General features: G+C 43.8%; 1 protein-coding gene across 7 annotated transcripts in view; it reads left to right on the forward strand.

Moving 5' to 3' along the window:
- The window catches only part of LOC129830035 (kelch-like protein 17), a 37652-nt gene that overhangs the window by 13826 nt on the left and 3312 nt on the right, over positions 1-20514 (forward strand). For 4 of the 7 annotated variants that reach the window (XM_055892199.1, XM_055892198.1, XM_055892197.1 and 1 more), the window contains 11 exons: positions 1-227; positions 669-737; positions 1272-1393; positions 4533-4754; positions 8457-8573; positions 9305-9548; positions 12514-12658; positions 15015-15182; positions 15332-15420; positions 19357-19430; positions 19777-19958. The exon at positions 1-227 is cut by the window's left edge and continues 38 nt beyond it. In XM_055892199.1, the coding sequence (XP_055748174.1) occupies positions 14-227; positions 669-737; positions 1272-1393; positions 4533-4754; positions 8457-8573; positions 9305-9548; positions 12514-12658; positions 15015-15182; positions 15332-15420; positions 19357-19430; positions 19777-19958 (1646 nt within the window). In that variant the 5' untranslated portion in view covers positions 1-13. The remainder of the gene's footprint in view (positions 228-668; positions 738-1271; positions 1394-4532; positions 4755-8456; positions 8574-9304; positions 9549-12513; positions 12659-15014; positions 15183-15331; positions 15421-19356; positions 19431-19776; positions 19959-20514) is intronic. The other 3 variants (XM_055892193.1, XM_055892195.1, XM_055892196.1) reach the window with 3 other exon arrangements.

Consider the following 20514-nt stretch of genomic DNA (forward strand, 5'->3'; position numbering starts at 1 on the left):
TGACCACGGCACCATGATGGAGGGGGGCATGCAGCTGCTGAACCGCGACGGCCACAGCATCTCGCACAACTCCAAGCGCCACTATCACGACTCGTTCGTGTCCATGAACAGGATGCGCCAGCGTGGCCTGCTCTGCGACATCGTGCTGCACGTCTCCAACAAGGAGATCAAGGCGCACAAGGTGGTGCTGGCCTCCTGCAGTCCCTACTTCCATGCCATGTTTACAAGTAAGTATCCCTCCGCGGAGTTCGCTCTCCCTGCTACTGAGACTGCTCTTCCGTTCCTCCACGCCTTCACAAGTGTTCACCACTAGTGTTAGTCACCCCCTTTTAGCCACCGTCTTACTCTTTACCCTACCTGTCTCTCTTCCACGCCTCATTACACTATTGAAGCATGCACGATTCTCCATTGCTACGGAATATAAACAAATTGGATGTGTTTAAATTATTAGAACCATGAACAAAGTGGTGTGTGACATGTTTTTGGCGATTCTTGGTTGATGCTTAAATGAATTGTGCTTTGAACTGTGCTACATTTCGCTCAATGTGTGAGTGGCATCTCACCTTGTGAGCAACACCTCATTTGTTTGCTCTTACTTCCTCACCAGTGACCACTTCCTTCCTCCTCCCTGTTGTCTGTGTGCGTTCTCTTTCCTGTTGGGGTCATAGGTCACCAGGTGAGGTGTGTGTCCCAGTTTTCCTCCTCCATCCTGCAGCTCAGACTAGAGCTTTGTGAGGGTATGTCCCTGGAGAGAGAGGCGTTAAGACTTCCCACTAGGCTTCTTTTCAACTGACCATGCTTTAAACCTAGGCCTATACAAATCTGCTGATATAGCCGACAAATCTAATCAATATAACCAAAACGCTGGTGTGCCTGTGCGTGTGTGATGGCTCTTTTGATCTGTTGTCACAATTGAACTCCCTTCCATGCTGCTGTAATCATGCTTCTTCACCAGCGTTTGGCTTAGTGCAAGCGCTGCATAGATCCAGGGATCAGAATTACACAAATATTGTCTGACAGTCAAAACAATTGATCACACAGACTGCTACAAATGAGTGCTATGCAGTGACTGCCCTATAAGAATGTGTGTCTTATGGGAGATATACTGTATGTGACAATTAGAGTATACCATGTTAAACAGACACACACTCTTTTCTTTTCAGTTAAATGTACGTAGAGATGAGTGTTGTATTGGAATGTCCGCACAGACACAGGCACATGTATTGCAGACTTTATTAAGTGGAAAACTCTGTCTGCCTCTGGTCATGCAGATGAGATGTCGGAGAGTCGTCAGACCCACGTGACCCTGCATGACATTGACCCCCAGGCGTTGGAACAGCTGGTTCAGTATGCCTACACGGCAGAAATCGTGGTGGGGGAGGGCAACGTGCAGGTAGGGAGAAAAGTGTCTAAATAACACCCTATTCCCTATAGAGTGCACTACATATGTGCATTGCATAGTACTGTGGTGAAAAGTAGTATGTAGGGAACACCACCATTTGTGACGCAGCCCTAATGTACCGTCATTATTCTAAATGGTAGTCTTGAACACTTTCTTGATGCGGATCTTTTTCTCTGACCACTGGTACCTAGTGAAGGGTTAGCATGAGAATTACTCAGACGTTTGTGGAAGGCACAAAATCTGTCAGGGTTTAAGATGTATTTGACTCTTGTCATACTATCTTTGTCTTCTTAGCTCTGAAGTCAATAATTGCCCTTCAAAAACGTTAAAGTATTCCACGATAAGATACTGATACTTACAGTGCATTTGGATTCATACCCCTTGACTTTTTCCACATTTTGTTACAGCATTATTCTAAATGTGATTACCTTTTTTCCCCCAGCTCATTAATCTACACATAATAAATGGCAAATCAAATACAGGGTTTTAGAAATATCACATTTATATAAGTATTCAGACCCTTTGCTCAGTACTTCATTGAAGCATCTTTGGCAACGATTGCAGCCTCGAGTCTTCTTGGCTATGACGCTACAAGCTTGGCACACCTGTATTTGGGGAGGTTCTCCTATTCTTCTCTGCAGATCCCCTAACGCTCTGTCAGGTTGGATGGGGAGCTTCGATGCACAGATATTTTCAGGTCTCTCCTGAGATGTTCGATTAGGTTCAAGGCTCTGGCTGGGCCACTCAAGGACATTTAGACTTGTCCCGAAGCCACTCCTGCGTTGTCTTGGCTGTGTGTTTAGGGTTGTTGTCCTGTTGGAAGATTAACCTTCACCCCAGTCTGAGGTCCTGAGCACTCTGGAGCAGGTTTTCATCAAGGATCTCTCTGTACTTTGCTCCATTCATCTTTCCTTCGATCCAGTCCCTGCCGCTGAAGAACATCCCCATAGCATGATACTGCCACCACCATGCTTCACTATAGGGATGGTGCCTGGTTTCCTCCAGACCTGACGCTTGGCATTTAGGCCAAAGAGTTCAATCTTGGTTTAATCAGACCAGAGAATCTTGTTTTTCATGGTCTGAGAGTCCTTTAGGTGCCTTTTGGCAAACTCCAAGTGGGCTGTCATGTGCCTTTTACTGAGGAGCGGCTTCCGTCTGGCCACTCTACCATAAAGGCCTGATTGTTGGAGTGCTGCAGAGATGGTTGTCTTTCTGGAATGTTCTCCCATCTCCACAGAGGAACTCTGGAGCCCTTCTCCCCCGATTGCTCCGTTTGGCCGGGCGGCCAGCTCTAAAAGAGTCTTGGTGGTTCCAAACTACTTCCATCGAGGCCACTGTGTTCTTGGGGACCTTCAATGCTGCAGAAATGTTGTGTACCATTCCCTAGATCTATGCATCAACACAATCCTGTCTCGGAGCTTTACGGACAATTCCTTCGACGTCGTGGCTTGGTTTTTGCTCTGACATGCACTTTCAACTGTGGGACCTTATATAGATAGATGTGTGCCTTTCCAAATCATGTCCAATCAATTGAATTTACCACATGTGGACTCCAATCAAGTTGTAGAAACTTCTCAAGGATGATCAATGGAAACAGGATGCACAGGAGCTCAATATCAAGTCTCATAGCAAAGGGTCTGAAGTTTTTGTTTTCTATTTTTAATACATTTGCAAACATTTCTAAAAACTTGTTTTCGCTTTGGCATTATGGGGTATTGTGTTTACATTGATGAGGATTTTTTTTTAAATTCAATCCTGTAACGTAACAAAAGTCTCTGAATACTTTCCGAATGAACTGTACATGTACAGTGTTCCTAACATTTTTATATATACAGTTGAAGTCGGAAGTTTACATACACTTAGGTTGTAGTCATTCAAACTTGTTTTTCAACCACTCCACAAATTTCTTGTGAACAAGCTATAGTTTTAGCAAGTTGGTTCGGACATCTACCTGGTGCATGACACAAGTAATTTTTCCAACAATTGTTTACAGACAGATTATTTCACTTATAATTCACTGTATCACAATTCCAGTGGGTGAGAAATTTACATACACTAAGTTGACTGTGCATTTAAACAGCTTGGAAAATTCAAGAACATGATGTCATGGCTTTAGAAGCTTCTGATAGGCTAATTGACATAATTTGTGTCAATTAGAGGTGTACCTGTGGATGTATTTCAAGGCCTACCTTCAAACTCAGTGCTTCTTTGCTTTGACCTAAAAAAAATAAAATAATTGTCCTCCACAAGTCTGATTCATACTTTGGAGCAATTTCCAAACGTCTGAAGGTACCACGTTCATCTGTACAAACAATAGTACACAAGTATTAACACCATGGGACCACGCAGCAAAATAGATGGCATCATGAGGAAAGGAAAATTATGTGGATATATTGAAGCAACATTTTAAGACATCAGTCAGGAAGTTAAAGCTTGGTCGCAAATGGGTCTTCCAAATGGACAATGACCCCAAGCATACTTCCAAAGTTGTGGCAAAATGGCTTAAGGACAACAAAGTCAAGGTATTGGAGGGACCATCACAAAGCCCTGACCTCAATCCTATAGAAAATTTGTGGGCAGAACTGAAAAAGGGTGCGAGCAAGGAGGCCTACAGACCTGACTCATTTACACCAGATCTATCAGGAGGAATGGGCCAAAATTCACCCAACTTATTGTGGGAAGCTTGTGGAAGGCTACCTGAAATGTTTGACCCAAGTTAAACAATTTGAAGGCAATGCTACCAAATACTAATTGAGTGTATGTAAACTTCTGACCCACTGGGAATGTGATGAAAGAAAGAAAAGCTGAAATAAATCATATTATTCTGACATTTCACATTCCTAAAATAAAGTGGTGATCCTAACTGACCTAAACTGGGACATTTTTACTAGGATTAAATGTCAAGAATTGTGAAAAACTGAGTTTAAATGTATTTGGCAAAGGTGTATGTAAACTTCCGACTTCAACTGTAGTACCGTCAAATCCCATCCCATTTGTCACATCCTTTCCCATCACAACATAAACCTATCCTTTACTGTACAATCCTATACTCTTCCTCACATCCCATCCCATATAATTCTGCCACATCCTACATAATGTTTTATATCACTCCATCCTCTTCCGCTTCCAGACATTGCTTCCAGCGGCCAGCCTGCTGCAGCTCAACGGAGTGAGGGACGCCTGCTGTAAGTTCCTCCTCAGCCAGCTGGACCCTTCCAACTGCCTGGGCATCCGCAGCTTTGCCGACACGCACTCCTGCAGCGACCTGCTCAAGTCTGCGCACAAGTACGTCCTGCAGCACTTTGTGGAGGTGTCCAAGACCGAGGAGTTCATGCTGCTGCCGCTGAAGCAGGTAGGGGCCAGACAGAGTCCTGAAGTAGCATGTTATATGCTTTTCCTTACAGAACAACTTGACGTTGCATTTGGTGGCAGCGTTGGGATCTCCTTTAGCTAATGAGTTGCATTGGAATTGTTGAACGCTATCAGGGCACTTTGACTTGCGCACTGATGTTGGGAGTCTGCAAGCTGTAGACACACTAGGTTTATAGCTCTGGTGAGGGCTGTCCACTTCTCTGGTAGTTAGTATTTCAAATGGTAAATTGAAAGACACACTGAGATAGGTTAGCTTAGCATTAGTCTCCTCCTTCTCTCCTCCTTCTCTGTCTCCTCCTTCTCTGACTCTCCCTCTCTGACACTCTCTCTCACCCCTAAAAGAGGAGGACATCTGGTTGTGTTCTAACCTTTCCTCAACCCCCTCAAGGGCCTTCAAAGAGCAAGCAGCACGGACAAGTGCGTAGTGCCCTTTCAACACTCACTAGACAGAAATCCTCAGCTCCTTGTCAATCAATGTCTCTTGTAGTTTAACTCATCGGGATCTCCGCCTCCCTGACCCGGACTAGTTTTATGTCACGTCAACTCAGCGTCTGGACTTGTCCAATGACAAGGGTCATACCCTCAATGGTAATCAGGCAAAGAACTTCCAAAGATGTGCGCGCTCCAGGCCGACGACGCTGCTCGCTACTCATTGCGATGTGGTTAGCTAGTTAGGCATTGTGAGATATGGCATGCGTCTACAATGTAGTCAGCCTGGAACACAGCCATGGTGTATGTGTTGTTACAAGATGCCAGGAAACCATTAGAAGTGAATGGGACAGTTAGCAACCTAGCATTATGTGGAAAGAAAAGAACGCTCCATGGATCCTTTGGGAATATTTGAGGTGTTGAAGTCAATAGTCTGTGTTTTGGTCTAAGAGGGATACCTAGGTGTGTTTATTAGTGAAAATAAATTTACAGAGATGGTGTCAGACATGACAGGTTAGGCCAGGGATCATCAAAAAAGATTCAGCTGTGGGTCGTTTAAAAAAAATAAAAAAAAGTATATATATATATATATTGAGTGGATGATCAGAGGGCCGGAACACAATTACAAATAATATGTAGACTGCAAATTGATTGCAAGAAGCCCAGATACTGTATAACATTTAACTAAAATGTTATCTTTTCAAACCTTGTTTACATTTGTATACGATCACATACAGTGAGCTCCAAAAGTGTTGGGACAGTGACACATTTGTTGTGGTTTTGGTTCTGTACTCCAGCACTTTGGATTTTAAATGATACAATGACTATGAGGTTAAAGTGCAGACTGTCAGCTTTAATTTGAGGGCATTTTCATCCCACAAATGCTAACCTCACCTGTTATTGTAATGGTGAGAGTTTAGCATGTCTTGGGGGTTTGATATAAAATGCTAACCTCCCCTGTTAATGTAATAGTGAGAGGTTAGCATGTCTTGGGGTTATGATATTTGTGCGTCTAACTTTCTCACTCATATTTATTCCCGATTCATTCAGGACTGTCCGTAGTCATGGTAGCATCCACATTAGTAGAAGTGTTTAGAAACATATTATGTTCTTGTTTTAAGTGACTCCGAAATTACATGATGTTATTTACCATTCATTTCTATAAGGCACAAAATAATCTGAAACACAACAAAAAGGAACAGTAAATGCAGCCAACAAAGATTTTAGAGTCACAAGCTCGATGTAATCATTGCGTGCAAGGAATATGGGACCAGATACTAAACTTTTGACTACTTTAATACACATAAGTGAATTTGTCCCAGTACTTTTGGTCCCCTAAAATTGTGGGGGACTATTTACAAAAAGTGCTGTTTTTTTCTAACCGGTTCACCTGATTTGGATGAAAGTCATTGTATCTTTTCAAGTCCTGGAGTACAGAGCCAAAATGACAACATGTTTCACTGTCACAATACTTCTGGAGCTCACTGTATCTCGCTCTATTATGCGTGACTATACTTTGGAACAGATTCCCAAAATGAAAATCACTTGGAGTTGATTTGCTGGTGTTTTTAGAGTATTTTATGTCCAGCAATGTTTTTTCTTTTTAATTATTATTATTTATTTTTTTGCTCAGAAAACTTGGGGGGACAAATAGTCACCTGGGCCACCAGTTGGGGAACTCAGGGTTAGGATATGTGACAGCTGTGACAGCACCAGCTGTTAGGCAGGGGCTATAAAATGTTTTTCTCCCTGACCAGAACACTACACTACCCTCTTTCATTCACTTGTCTTGAGTGAGCTGATCAGAACTCTACACTACACTATACTCTTTCATTCCCTACCATCTTAATGTTACTCACCTGTCTCTCTTGAGAGAGCACCAAGAGACGACAACCCCTCACAATTTATGCTTGGGAAATGAATGATGACCTGAACTTAATAAAATCTATCAGTTTTGATAGGGTAGCTACTAACTACGAGAGCGATGACATCACTTTTACGTCCTCACCTCAAACAAACCAATCCCTAAATGAATAGGGTGGATCCCCTCCATGAGTGTAAAGACAGTATGTCTCTCCCAGATTGTCAAGTCTCAGAACCGCGCCATTATGACATTTTATTGGGCACAGGTCCATTAGCCAAGAGTAAAATGGCTCGGTGACGTCTGAATCAGAGCTGCAGGGTAGCCAGCTGTGGTGCTTTCTCTCTCCTTCCCCTCTCTCTCTCACGCTCTCGAGCTCTTTAGTTTCATTGCCTTTCTCTCTTTTCTTTCTCTTTTTTATTCCTCTCTGCAGCTGTTGTGTGCTAGTCACAGAGCTCTGCAGCAGGGTAGGATTTATTAACCAACTGCTCTGAGCATCTTTGTCTCACAGAGCTGGGAAACTCGTGATTTCCTCCTTTTAGACGAGGGGACTGACAACTGTTCTGACAGGACCTCCTGGTCATATTCTACTACACATTGTCATCATGACTGATGTACACAGACATTTGTTGTATAGCTACTGTCTTTTGCTATTTCTCTCACACACTTGTGACAGGTATACTTTACATGTCAGACAGACATGCACACACACACACACACACATTGTGTCTGTATATGCTACAGTAGCCTATGTGTTATGTTGAGGGGGATACAGGGCAATAATACTACTAGAGGAACAGAGGCGGTTCATTTTGTGCTGTGCTGTACTGTGCTTGACTGGACTGCGCTGTGTTGCGCTGTGTGGATTGTAGTTCCTGTGGATTAGCTGATGCTCTTCCTCTGATGCTGCTGCTATTCGACTGATCTCAGCAGCAGCTGGTCACTACGGCCCAGCCCCAGTCTGGGAACAGTGCTAGCCTCTCTGCAATACACACATACACACACGCACTGAAGTGTACACCCGCGCACTTGATAGTCACGATCTAATATAGCAGGACACACCCTTACCCATAGCTCCAGTTATATGGGTACAGAGACGTTATGCTCCTACTGTAGGCTGGATACACCACCACATTGTCTCTCGCTGTGGTGCTGGGAATATGATTCATAGCCATTTTCATCACAATTTGCACATATACATGCACATATTTATCTCGGCTCATTATAAAAATAGTTGGGAGTGAAATTGACCTTCAAGTAATTCCAAAATGAACATGCCAAGGTAAATGTGAATGAATGAATGTTTTATTTTTGTGTCATGCCAACTGTTGTGGCCCACATGTGATGAGTGTGTCCCTCTCTCTCTCCCCCTCTCCCCTTCTTTCTGTTAAGGTATTAGACCTGATCTCCAGTGACAACCTGAACGTACCGTCAGAAGAGGAGGTATACCGGGCCGTGCTGAGCTGGGTCAAACACGACATAGATGGGCGCAGGCAGCACGTACCCTGGGTAAGATTTAGACGTGCAGCTGTGTGGTTAAGTTGGTGAATCCTGGCGCTTACAACGTCAGCATTGTGGGTGTCCGTTCCTGCTGAGGCCACCGTACCAAGATGTATACGCGCACTACAACAAGTCGCTTTGGATAAAAGCCCCCCTTCCCCTTCCCCTTCCCCTTCTAGCTGATGAAGTGCGTGCGTCTGCCCCCCTTCCCCTTCCCACTCTAGCTGATGAAGTGCGTGCGTCTGCCCCCCTACCCCTTCCCCTTCCCCTTCTAGCTGATGAAGTGCGTGCGTCTGCCCCCCTACCCCTTCCCCTTCCCACTCTAGCTGATGAAGTGCGTGCGTCTGCCCCCCTACCCCTTCCCCTTCCCCTTCTAGCTGATGAAGTGCGTGCGTCTGCCCCCCTACCCCTTCCCCTTCCCACTCTAGCTGATGAAGTGCGTGCGTCTGCCCCCCTACCCCTTCCCCTTCCCCTTCTAGCTGATGAAGTGCGTGCGTCTGCCCCCCTACCCCTTCCCCTTCCCACTCTAGCTGATGAAGTGCGTGCGTCTGCCCCCCTACCCCTTCCCCTTCCCACTCTAGCTGATGAAGTGCGTGCGTCTGCCCCCCTACCCCTTCCCCTTCCCCTTCCCACTCTAGCTGATGAAGTGCGTGCGTCTGCCCCCCTACCCCTTCCCCTTCCCACTCTAGCTGATGAAGTGCGTGCGTCTGCCCCCCTACCCCTTCCCCTTCCCACTCTAGCTGATGAAGTGCGTGCGTCTGCCCCTGCTGCGGAGGGATTTCCTCATGAGCAACGTGGATACGGAGCTGCTGGTGCGCCACCACTCTGAGTGCAAGGACCTGCTCATCGAGGCCCTCAAGTACCATCTTATGCCCGAGCAGAGGGGTGTGCTGAGTAACAGCCGCACCCGGCCGCGCCGCTGCGAGGGCGCCAGCCCCGTGCTCTTCGCCGTCGGTCAGTGTGCCCCCGAGGTTACCCACCAGGGTACATACACTCACTCACACACACACACACACACACACAGTGCCTTCAGAAAGTATTCATACCCGTTGACGTGTTCCATATTTTTTGTTACGGAATTCATAATGGATTAAATATATTTTTTCTCACAAATTGAAAACATGTTTTTAGAAATTTTGGCAAATCTATTGAAAATGAATTACAGAAATATCTAATTTACATAAGTATTTACACCCCTGAGTCAATACATGTTAGAATCACCTTTGGCAGCGATGACAGATGTGAGTCTTTCTGGGTAAGTCTCTAAGAGCTTTGCACACCTGGATTGTACAATATTTGCCCGTTTTATTATTTTTTTATTCTTCAAGCTCTGTCAAGTTGGTTGTTGATCACTGCTAGGCAGCCATTTAAGTCAAAACTAACTAGGCCACTCAGGAGTATTCAATGTCATCTTGGTAAGCAACTCCAGTGTATATTTATGTGTTTTAGGTTATTGTCCTGCTGGAAGGTGAATTAATCTCCCAGTGTCTGGTGGAAAGCAGATTGAACCAGGCTTTCCTCAAGGATTTTGATTTTGTTTAGCTTTATTATTTTTTATTTTATCCCAAAAATCTCACTACTGATGATAAGCATTCCCATAACATGTTGCAGCCACCACCATGCTTTAAAATATAAATAGTGGTACTCAGTGATGTGTTGTGTTGGATTTGCCCCAAACATAACGTTTTGTATTCAGAACATAAAGTTAATTTCTTTGCCACAGTTTTTGCAGTTTTACTTTAGTGCTTTATTGCAAACAGGATGCATGTTTTGGAATATTTGTATTCTGTACAGGCTTCCTTCTTTTCTCTCTGTCATGTATTGTGGAGTAATTACAATTTTTTCCTATCACCGCCATTAAACTGTAACTGTTCTAGTCATCATTTGCCTCATGGTGACATCCCTGAGCAGTTTCCTTCCTCTCTGGCAACTTAGTTATGAAGGGTGCCTGTATCTTTGTAATGACTGGGTCTGTTGATACACCATCCAAAGTGTAATTAATAACTGCTCCATGCTCAAAGGGATATTCAATGTCTGCTTTTTTTTAAATCTACCAATACGTGCCCTTATTTGTGAACCATTGGAAAACCTCCCTGGTCTTTGTGGTTGAATATGTTTGACTGAGGGACCATACAGATAATTGTATGTGAGGGGTACAGATGTCAAACACTATTATTGCACACAGCGTGAGTCCATGCAACTCATTATGTGACTTGCTAAGCACATTTTTACTCCTGAACTTATTTAGGCTTGCCATAACAAAGGGTTTGAATACTTATTGACTCAAGACATTTAAGCTTTTCATTTTTTCAAAACATGTCTAAAAACATAATTCCACCTTGACATTATGGGGTATTGTGTGTAGATCAGTGACATTATGGGGTATTGTGTGTAGATCAGTGACATTATGGGGTATTGTGTGTAAATCAGTGACATTATGGGGTATTGTGTGCAGATCAGTGACATTATGGGGTATTGTGTGCAGATCAGTGACATTATGGGGTATTGTGTGTAGATCAGTGACATTATGGGGTATTGTGTGTAGATCAGTGACATTATGGGGTATTGTGTGTAGATCAGTGACATTATGGGGTATTGTGTGTAGATCAGTGACATTATGGGGTATTGTGTGCAGATCAGTGACATTATGGGGTATTGTGTGCAGATCAGTGACATTATGGGGTATTGTGTGTAGATCAGTGACATTATGGGGTATTGTGTGTAGATCAGTGACATTATGGGGTATTGTGTGTAGATCAGTGACATTATGGGGTATTGTGTGTAGATCAGTGACATTATGGGGTATTGTGTGCAAATCAGTGACATTATGGGGTATTGTGTGCAGATCAGTGACATTATGGGGTATTGTGTGTAGATCAGTGACATTATGGGGTATTGTGTGTAGATCAGTGACATTATGGGGTATTGTGTGTAGATCAGTGACATTATGGGGTATTGTGTGTAGATCAGTGACATTATGGGGTATTGTGTGCAGATCAGTGACATTATGGGTTATTGTGTGTAGATCAGTGACATTATGGGGTATTGTGTGCAGATCAGTGACATTATGGGGTATTGTGTGTAGATCAGTGACACAAAATCTCAATGTAATACATTCAGGCTGTAACAAAACAAAATGTAGAAATGAGTCAAGGGGTGTGAATACCTTCTGAAGGCACCATACATACATACTGTAATGTGTATATTATACAAACCCAACAAATACACATTCTTTACTTTCCATTAGGAAACAGGGATCCTGAATTTGGCCCTTGGTTAAAAGCTAACTTGTTCACAGATACATAACATTTTCAAACATTACATTTGAAATAGATTGGATGCAGCAATTTTTCGAAAGAAGTTTGGCGCTTACCATGTCTAGAAATATTTGTGTATTTTTTTTAGGGCATTGCACCTGTGAAATGTTGGCCACTGTGTTTTAATACCCATATATCTATAGATACTTTTAGTCATGTAGTGTATGTGGACACCTGCTCGTCAAACATCGCATGCAACAGAGGACAGACGCGGCTACGCTCTTCAGCACTCGGCGGTCCTGTTCTGTGAGCTTGTGTGGCCCACCACTTCGCGGCTGAGCCGTTGTTGCTTCTAGACATTTCCCCTTCACAATAACAGCACTTACAGTTTACCGGTCAGCTATAGCACGGCAGAAATTTGACAAACTGACTTGTTGGAAAGGTGGCATCCTATGACGGTGCCACGTTAAAAGTCACTGAGCTCTTCAGTAAGGCCATTCTACTGCCAATGTTTGTCTATGGAGATTGCATGGCTGTTTGCTCGATTTTATACACCTGTCCGCAACGGGTGTGGCTGAAATAGCTGAATCCATTCATTTGAAGGGGTGTCCACACACTTTTTTATATATAGTGTATTTAAATGACTGCTTCAGATATTTAGGTGACGTTGTTTTTGTCTGTGTTTTGCCCAGGTGGCGGCAGTCTGTTTGCTATCCACGGTGACTGCGAGGCCTACGACACGCGGACTGACCGCTGGCACATGGTGGCATCCATGTCCACTCGGCGGGCACGGGTGGGCGTGGCGGCCATTGGCAACAAGCTGTACGCTGTGGGAGGGTAATAAATGACCTCATCAGACCATTCTTTTACCTATAGATCGTTTGGATTCGGGTATCATCGAAGCCATAACTAATTTCATGCTAGCTAGCACGACATTAGTTATGGCTTCGATATGGAACCATTCGATATGGAACCATCAACACTGGAAGAGTACACTAGTGTTAATTATGCTAGATGGCTCGGGTAAGTTTACGTTAACACTTTACATGACACCCCGTGTCATAACACGTTATGCCACGGTCATAACCATGTCATAACATTTGACATAACTTGTCATAACCTGTCATATGGTCATAACACTTGTGACATATTGTGTTATTTTATGGCTGATTATGACACCTACATAAGTGTCAAAACCCACATTTTTTTCTAATTCGTTTTTTCCTGCCAAGAAGTTTGTTTTCATTTATAAGTTTCTCTTAAATCCTGTTTTTGTTGTATTGAATTCTTTACGGTCATGTTTTTTTCATCGTATTTTAAATAACTTGTAGAAAATACACTTTATGACACTGTCAAGAAGCATTATGACCATCATAATCATATAAGCCAGATAGGCCTATCACGTACATGCCCTTATGTCAGTCATCAGTCAAAAATACTGAAATCTGCTTGTGAATTCATCCCAGTTATCAGCAACAGAGCATTGGGGTAGGTGATTGTCTGACATCAATGTGTGTGCAATCACAATGATAATTTAACATGGTCAATTAACTTTTTTAAACATATAACATACATTGTGTCAACAGTATTTTTATGGTGTAATGGAATGTTTTGCCTTGTGTGTTAGGGTTTGTGGGCTTTGACACTTCTGTAGGTGTCATAACCAGCCATAAAATAACACAATATATGTCACAACAGGTCTACATATGTGTCATGACAGTGTTGTGACCATATTATAACAGGTCAAGTTGGTTGTTGAACATTGCTAGGCAGCCATTTTAAGTCAAAACTGTAACTAGGCCACTCCAAAGCATTCAATGTCATCTTGGTAAGCAACTCCAGTGTATATTTAGGTGTTTTAGGTTATTGTCCTGCTGGAAGGTGAATATCTTCCAGTGTCTGGTGGAAAGCAGATTGAACCAGGCTTTCCTCAAGGATTTTGCCTTTTCTTAGCTTTATTCTTTTTCTTTTTATCCCAAAAATCTCAGTACTGATGATAAGCATTCCCATAACATGATGCAGCCACCACTATGCCTTAAAGTATAGATAATGGTACTCAGTGATGTGTTAGATTTGCCCCAAATATAACATAACGTTTTGTATTCAGGTCATAAAGTTAATTTTTTTGCCACATTTTTTGCAGTTTTACTTTAGTGCCTTATTGCAAACAGGATGCATGTTTTGGAGTATATGTATGTCAGCTGTTATGACATGGTTATGACCGTGTCATAACATTTTATGACGGTGGGTGTTAAGTAAAGTGTTATCAAGTTTACAATCTGTCTGAAAGAGAAACTAGGATTAGGTGAGAGACAGTATATTGTAATCCAATTTCTCATTCAACCAAACACATTCAATTATTGGCATTGGGTATAATAAGATAAACAGTTAACTGGTAGGAGGAAACTGTTGGAAAACTATTATTAGCGTTCCCCTCAAGTGTAATTAGGAAAATTCCGACTTTTGAAGCCAAGGCACGTCTTCTCTACCCGAGAGGGAAACAAAACGGATGCCTTTGTAAATCAAGAGAAAGATAGAACAAAATAGTATCCGATGCACTACTCTCATTGTCTGCAATGTCAATGTTTTATCCAGGTGCTACTGATGGAAATGAGCCAGATGAGAAACTCCTGTCAAAATAGATAAACATAATAAATTAATTCAAAAAATATTTTTTTTAAGAAGATTTCTTGAATTGAACTGTTAACACAGTACAGTTGTGAAGACTTGCTTAACAAAGAAAGCCTGCTTTTGAGATAAGATTAAAGGAAGAAACCTAAAGAGTAACTAGGTCCCTTATTCACAAAGGGTCTCAGACCAGGAGTGCTGAACTAGGATCAGCCCCCCCCCCCCCCCCCCTACAGCTAATTTCCTGCAATTCTACACATTTTGCCATATGGTGGAGCAAATGTTAGCGGTTTTTAATATGATGACTGATGATCAATGGGCCCCATCCTGGTCGGTTATTCGACCATGCTTACTAGAAGTTTAGATAGCTAGACTAACTCTAAAACATGTTTAGCTGACATGGGCTAATTGAGTGACTGCTGATGCACAGCCAATTTTCACAGACAGTATTCTATCATTCTAACTCTCAACAGTAAGTTGAGAGTCTGACTGATCCGCGGGCCACCAGTGGCCCACACCTGGCTTCGATACCCTTCTCTTTCTGATATACTCTGGTCTCCCTCAGGTATGACGGCACCTCAGATTTGGCCACCGTGGAGTCCTACGACCCTGTCACCAACTCCTGGCAGCCTGAGGTTTCAATGGGGACGCGGCGGAGCTGTTTGGGCGTGGCAGTGTTGCACGGCCTTCTGTACGCCGCCGGTGGTTACGACGGAGCTTCCTGTCTCAACAGGTACATAAAGAAATATATAGATAATTATAAGCCATGTGTTCAAAATGCTGGACTACTTTTGAGCTTTGTCACAACAGATTTTGACTGTCACGGATGCAAATACTGAGATGACATTTGTATATAATGAATGCCCCCCTCCACCCCAACAGTGCAGAGCGGTACGACCCTCTCACCAGTACCTGGACCTCCATCTCTGCCATGAGCACCCGAAGGAGATACGTCCGTGTGGCCACTCTAGGTGAGCAAGTGTTGTCCACCTCTTGTGTGATTATGTAATCTATTGAGAAAGGATATACTTACTGTATGTTAGCCTAGAGCAGGGATGGGCAACTGGTGTGCCGTCCTGCTTTTGTAGGGCCGCTGATAATTGTTTGTGGGGGGAACTCAGTCGGGGTCTCAATTTACTGTTGACCGTTAGAATAATCAAATCAAAATCAAATCAAACTTTATTTGCCATATGCGCCGAATACAACAAGTGTAGACTTTACCGTGAAATGCTTACTTGCAAGCCCTTAACCCACAGTGCAGTTAAAAAAGAAGAAAATATTTACCAAGTAGGCTAAAATAAGTGTGCAGGGGTACAGGCTAGTTGAAGTAATCTGTACATGTAGGTGCGGGCGAAGTGACTATGCATAGGTAACAAACAAACAGCGAGTAGCAGCAGTGTACAAGAGGGGGGGGTCAATGTAAATTGTCCGGTGGCGATTTTTATTAATTGTTCAGCAGTCTAATGGCTTGGTGGTAGAAGCTGTTGAGGAGCCTTTTGGTCCTAGACTTGGCGCTCCGTTACTGCTTGCTGTGCAGTAGCAGAGAAAACTCTATAACTTGGGTGACTGGAGTCTCTGACAATGTTATGTGCTTTCCTCTGACACCGCCTATTATATAGGTCCTGGATGGCAGGAAGCTTAGCCCCAGTGATGTACTGGGCCCTTCGCACTACCCTCTGTAGCGCCTTACGGTAAGTTGCCATACCAGGCGGTGATGCAACCGGTCAGGATGCTCTCGTTGGTGCATCTGTAGAACCTTTTGAGGATCTGGGGGCCCATGCCAAATCTTTTCAGTCTCGTGAGAGGGAAAAGGTATTGTCGTGCCCTCTTCACAACTGTCTTGGTATGTTTGAACCATGAACTTGAACCTCTCGACCCGCTCCACTACAGCCCCGTCGATGTTAATGGGGGCCTGTTCGGCGCGCCTTCTCCTGTAGTCCACGATCAGCTCCTTTGTCTTGCTCACATTGAGGGAGAGGTTGTTGTCCTGGCACCACACTGCCAGTTCTCTGACCTCCTCCCTATAAGCAGTCTCATCGTTGTCGGTATTCAGGTCTACCACTGTTGTCGTCAGCAAACATAATGATTGTGTTGGAGTCATGTTTGGCCATGCAGTCGTGGGTTAACGGGGAATACTGGAGGGGACTAAGTACACACCCCTGAGGGACCCCAGTGTTAAGGATCAGCGTGGCAGACGTATTGTTGCCTACTCTTACCACCTGGGAGCGGCCCGTCAGGAAATCCAGATCCAGTTGCAGAGGGAGGTGTTTAGTCCCAGAGTCCTTAGCTTAGTGATGAGCTTTGAGGGCACTATGGTGAACGCTGAGCTGTAGTCGATGAACAGCATTCTCACATCAGTATTCCATTTGTCCAGGTGGGAAAGGGCAGTGTGGCGTGCGATTGAGATTGCATCATCTGTTGGGGTGGTATGCGAATTGGAGTGGGTCTAGGGTGTCCGGGAGGATGCTGTTGATGTGAGCCATGACCAGCCTTTCAAAGCACTTCATGGCTACCGAAGTGAGTGCCACGGGCGGTAATCATTTAGGTAGGTTACCTTGGCACAGGGACTATGGTGGTCTACTTGAAACGTAGGTATTACAGACTCGTTCAGGGAGAGGTGGAAATTGTCAGCGAAGACACTTGACAGTTGGTCCGCGCATGCTTTTAGTACACGTCCTGGTAATCCGTCTGGCCCAGCGGCTTTGTGAATGTTGACCTGTTTAACCTTTCTGGCTCAGACGTTCCGCTAGCAACCCACCTCGACAACATCCGGTGAAATTGCAGAGCGCCAAAATACAGAAATAGTCATAATAAGCAATCATAAAAAATACAAGTGTTATGCTTAAAGATTAACTTCTTGTTAATCCAGCCGCTTTGTCAGATTTCAAAAAGGCTTTACGGCGAAAGCATACCATGCGATTATCTGAGGACAGCGCCCTGCTTACAAAAGCATACAAACATTTTACAACCAAGTAAAGGAATTACAAAAGTCAGAAATTAAAAATGTTAATTAATCACTTACCTTTGAAGATCTTCATATGGTTGCAGTCACAAGAGTCCCAGCTACACAATAAATGTTTGTTTTGTTCAATAAAGTCCCTCTTTATATCCCAAAACTCTGTTTTGTTGGCACGTTTTGTTCAGTAATCCACTGGCTCAAAGGCGGTCAAAACATGCAGACGAATACATCCTAATAGTACCAGTAAAGTTTGTCGAAACAACATGTCAAATTATGTTTATAATTAATCATCAGGTTGTCAATTGTCTAAATAATCAATAATATTTAAACTGGACACTAGCGTATTCAATAGAAAGGAAAAACAACGAAGGGCGCGCACTCGGTCACGCGCACAAACCAGCTCTGCATTCTTCCTCAGTCCACTGGCAGAAAGGTCTCATTCTTTCATAAAAGGCATTTAGCTTGTCTGCTAGACTCGCTTCACTGGGCAGCTTGCGTCTGGGTTTCTCTTTGTAGTCCGTAATAGTTTTCAAGCCCTGCCACATCCGACGAGCGTCAGAGCCGGTGTAGTAGGATTCAATTTTAATCGTGTATTGATGCTTTGCTTGTTTGTCTGAGGGCATAGCAGGATTTCTTATAAGCGTTCGGATTAGTCTCCCACTCTTTGAAAGCGGCAGCTCTAGCCTTTAGCTCGATGCGGATGTTGCCTGTAATCCATGGCTTCTGGTTGGGATATGTACGTACAGTCACTGCGGGGACGACGTCATCGATGCACTTATTGATGAAGCCAATGACTGAGTTAGTGTATTCCTCAATGCCATTGGCTGAATCCTGGAACATATTCCAGTCTGTGCTATCAAAACAGTCCTGTAGAGTAGTAGCTGCGTCATCTGACCACTTCCATATTGAGCGAGTCACTGGTATTTCCTGCTTTAGTTTTTGCTTGTAAGCAGGAATCAGGAGGATAGAATTGTGGCCAGATTTGCCAAATGGAGGGTGGGGGAGAGCTTTGTATGCATCTCTGTGTGTGGAGTAAAGGTGGTCTAGGATTTTTTTTTTCTTGTTGCACATGTGACATGCTGGTAAAAATTCTGGGTGAGCATTTTCTTCTTTGCTTATAGCCTTATAGAGTTGTTTGAGAGTGGTTTTAGTGATAGCTTCGCTTTGTGGTGGTAAATAGACGGCTACGAATAATACAGATGAGAACTCTCTTGGTAGATAGTGTGGTCGACAACTTATCATCAGGTTCTCTACCTCAGGCGAGCAATACCTTGAGACTTCTTTAATATTAGACATCAATGGAATATACATGGTGCAATTTTCAAATGTGCTTGTGCATCAGCAGCTCTTGTGTTATGTCAATAACTGACAGTCATTCAATTAGCCCATTTCGGCTAACATTTTTAGCTAGCTATCTAAACTTTCTGCTAAACTTGTAGTAATCATGGTCGAATTACTGACCGAGTGCCCCCCATTGATCAAATTGTCATGTTAAAAACTGCAAACATTTGTCTCCGCCCCATGGCAAAATGAGTCGAATTGAAGGAAATGATGTCTTAAACTTCTCTTTGCTGTCTAAATGCGACCGCTAAAATGTTTTGCGCACGAGGTGGGGAGGGCCCCCCAACTAAATTTCGCTTAGGGGCCCCAAAAGGCTAGGGCCGGGTCTGACTGCATGTGTGGATATGGATGTGGGTACACAGACCCACGAGCCACTGCGGCCCCTCATGATGAGTTCCAATTTTTTGTGGCCCCCACCCCCATCAAATATGCCCATCCCTGGTCTACTACTCGCTTCCTAGTAAATATGGGCCACATCAAACATATTTTATTTTTGCGACCTGATATGTAGAGTTTTGAGCTTATTGTCACAGCATTCTCTCACTCTTTTGCTCTCTTTTTCGCTCTCTCCCTCTTTCATTCTCTCCCCATCTCTCTCTCTCTCTAGATGGCAGTCTGTATGCAGTAGGAGGATATGACAGCTCCTCACACCTAGCAACAGTGGAAAAATATGAACCACAGGTAATAAACAAACAAACAGACAGATCTCTATCAATATGCACATTAAGACATAGGGCCAGTTTCCTGGACCCAGATTAAGCCTATAGAAGAATCTCAGTAGCCTGGTGGAACGAATTTGATTGCTGCGTTCACCATTCTGTTAAATAGAATGGTGAACATAGTGATCAGGCTTGTTCCACCAGGCTATATTTAAAGTCCATGAGTAGGCTTAATCTGGTTAAAATCAGACCATGAAGCTGAACCTCTGCCCAGATCAAAAAGGAGAAGCTAAGTTTTGAGTTCAACCTCAACCAGCACCGATAAGTTGCTCAAAACTGACCATCAACCCTCTGATTGGTCGAAACAGAGTAACGCGTGGACAGCCATCGCCAACATGCTGAGTCGACGCAGCAGTGCCGGGGTGGCCGTGCTGGAGGGCATGCTCTATGTCGCCGGGGGCAACGATGGCACCAGCTGCCTAAACTCGGTGGAGCGATTCAATCCCAAGACCAACGCCTGGGAGGGCGTGGCGCCCATGAACATCCGCAGGTGGGCACCGCCAGCCGCGCCACAATTACTACCAACCACCTGTAGCTATAACTGCAGAGTCAATGCATGCATAGAGCCTGCTCGCTCCTCATAAATGGCTGGTGTCAGGTTTTCATTCCTTCATTCCAGCCCTCAGCAAATTATCTGAGTTTCTGGAGGAACCGGCGTACACAATGGGCCTCAGGGACCAGGATTTGAAGATTCAAATTAAATTAGTTTCTCACTCACACACAAACATACACACATCCACAATGGGAGATTTGAGCAGGGAACCTGACAACAGTGGACACTCCCGGCCCTATAAATAAACCATTGCTGTAATCAGTAGTATGGCTCATATTTATCTAGAGCCTGATCTGGTCTCAGCAGAGTCATATTCAATAGGAACCAAATGGAAGCAAAGGAGGGACCTACCTTAGTTTGTACAGAAGAAACACCTTTTTTCGCTTTCCGTTACAAAACATTTTGTCGTGTTGTGCACTAATGAATATGCCCCAGTCCTCCATTTACACTGCAGTGAGCTCAGTCTTTAGCAACAGGCTAGTCAGGGAAGTCA

Source organism: Salvelinus fontinalis, chromosome 31, assembly GCF_029448725.1.
Source record: "Salvelinus fontinalis isolate EN_2023a chromosome 31, ASM2944872v1, whole genome shotgun sequence".
In the NCBI taxonomy this organism is placed as follows: domain Eukaryota; kingdom Metazoa; phylum Chordata; class Actinopteri; order Salmoniformes; family Salmonidae; genus Salvelinus; species Salvelinus fontinalis.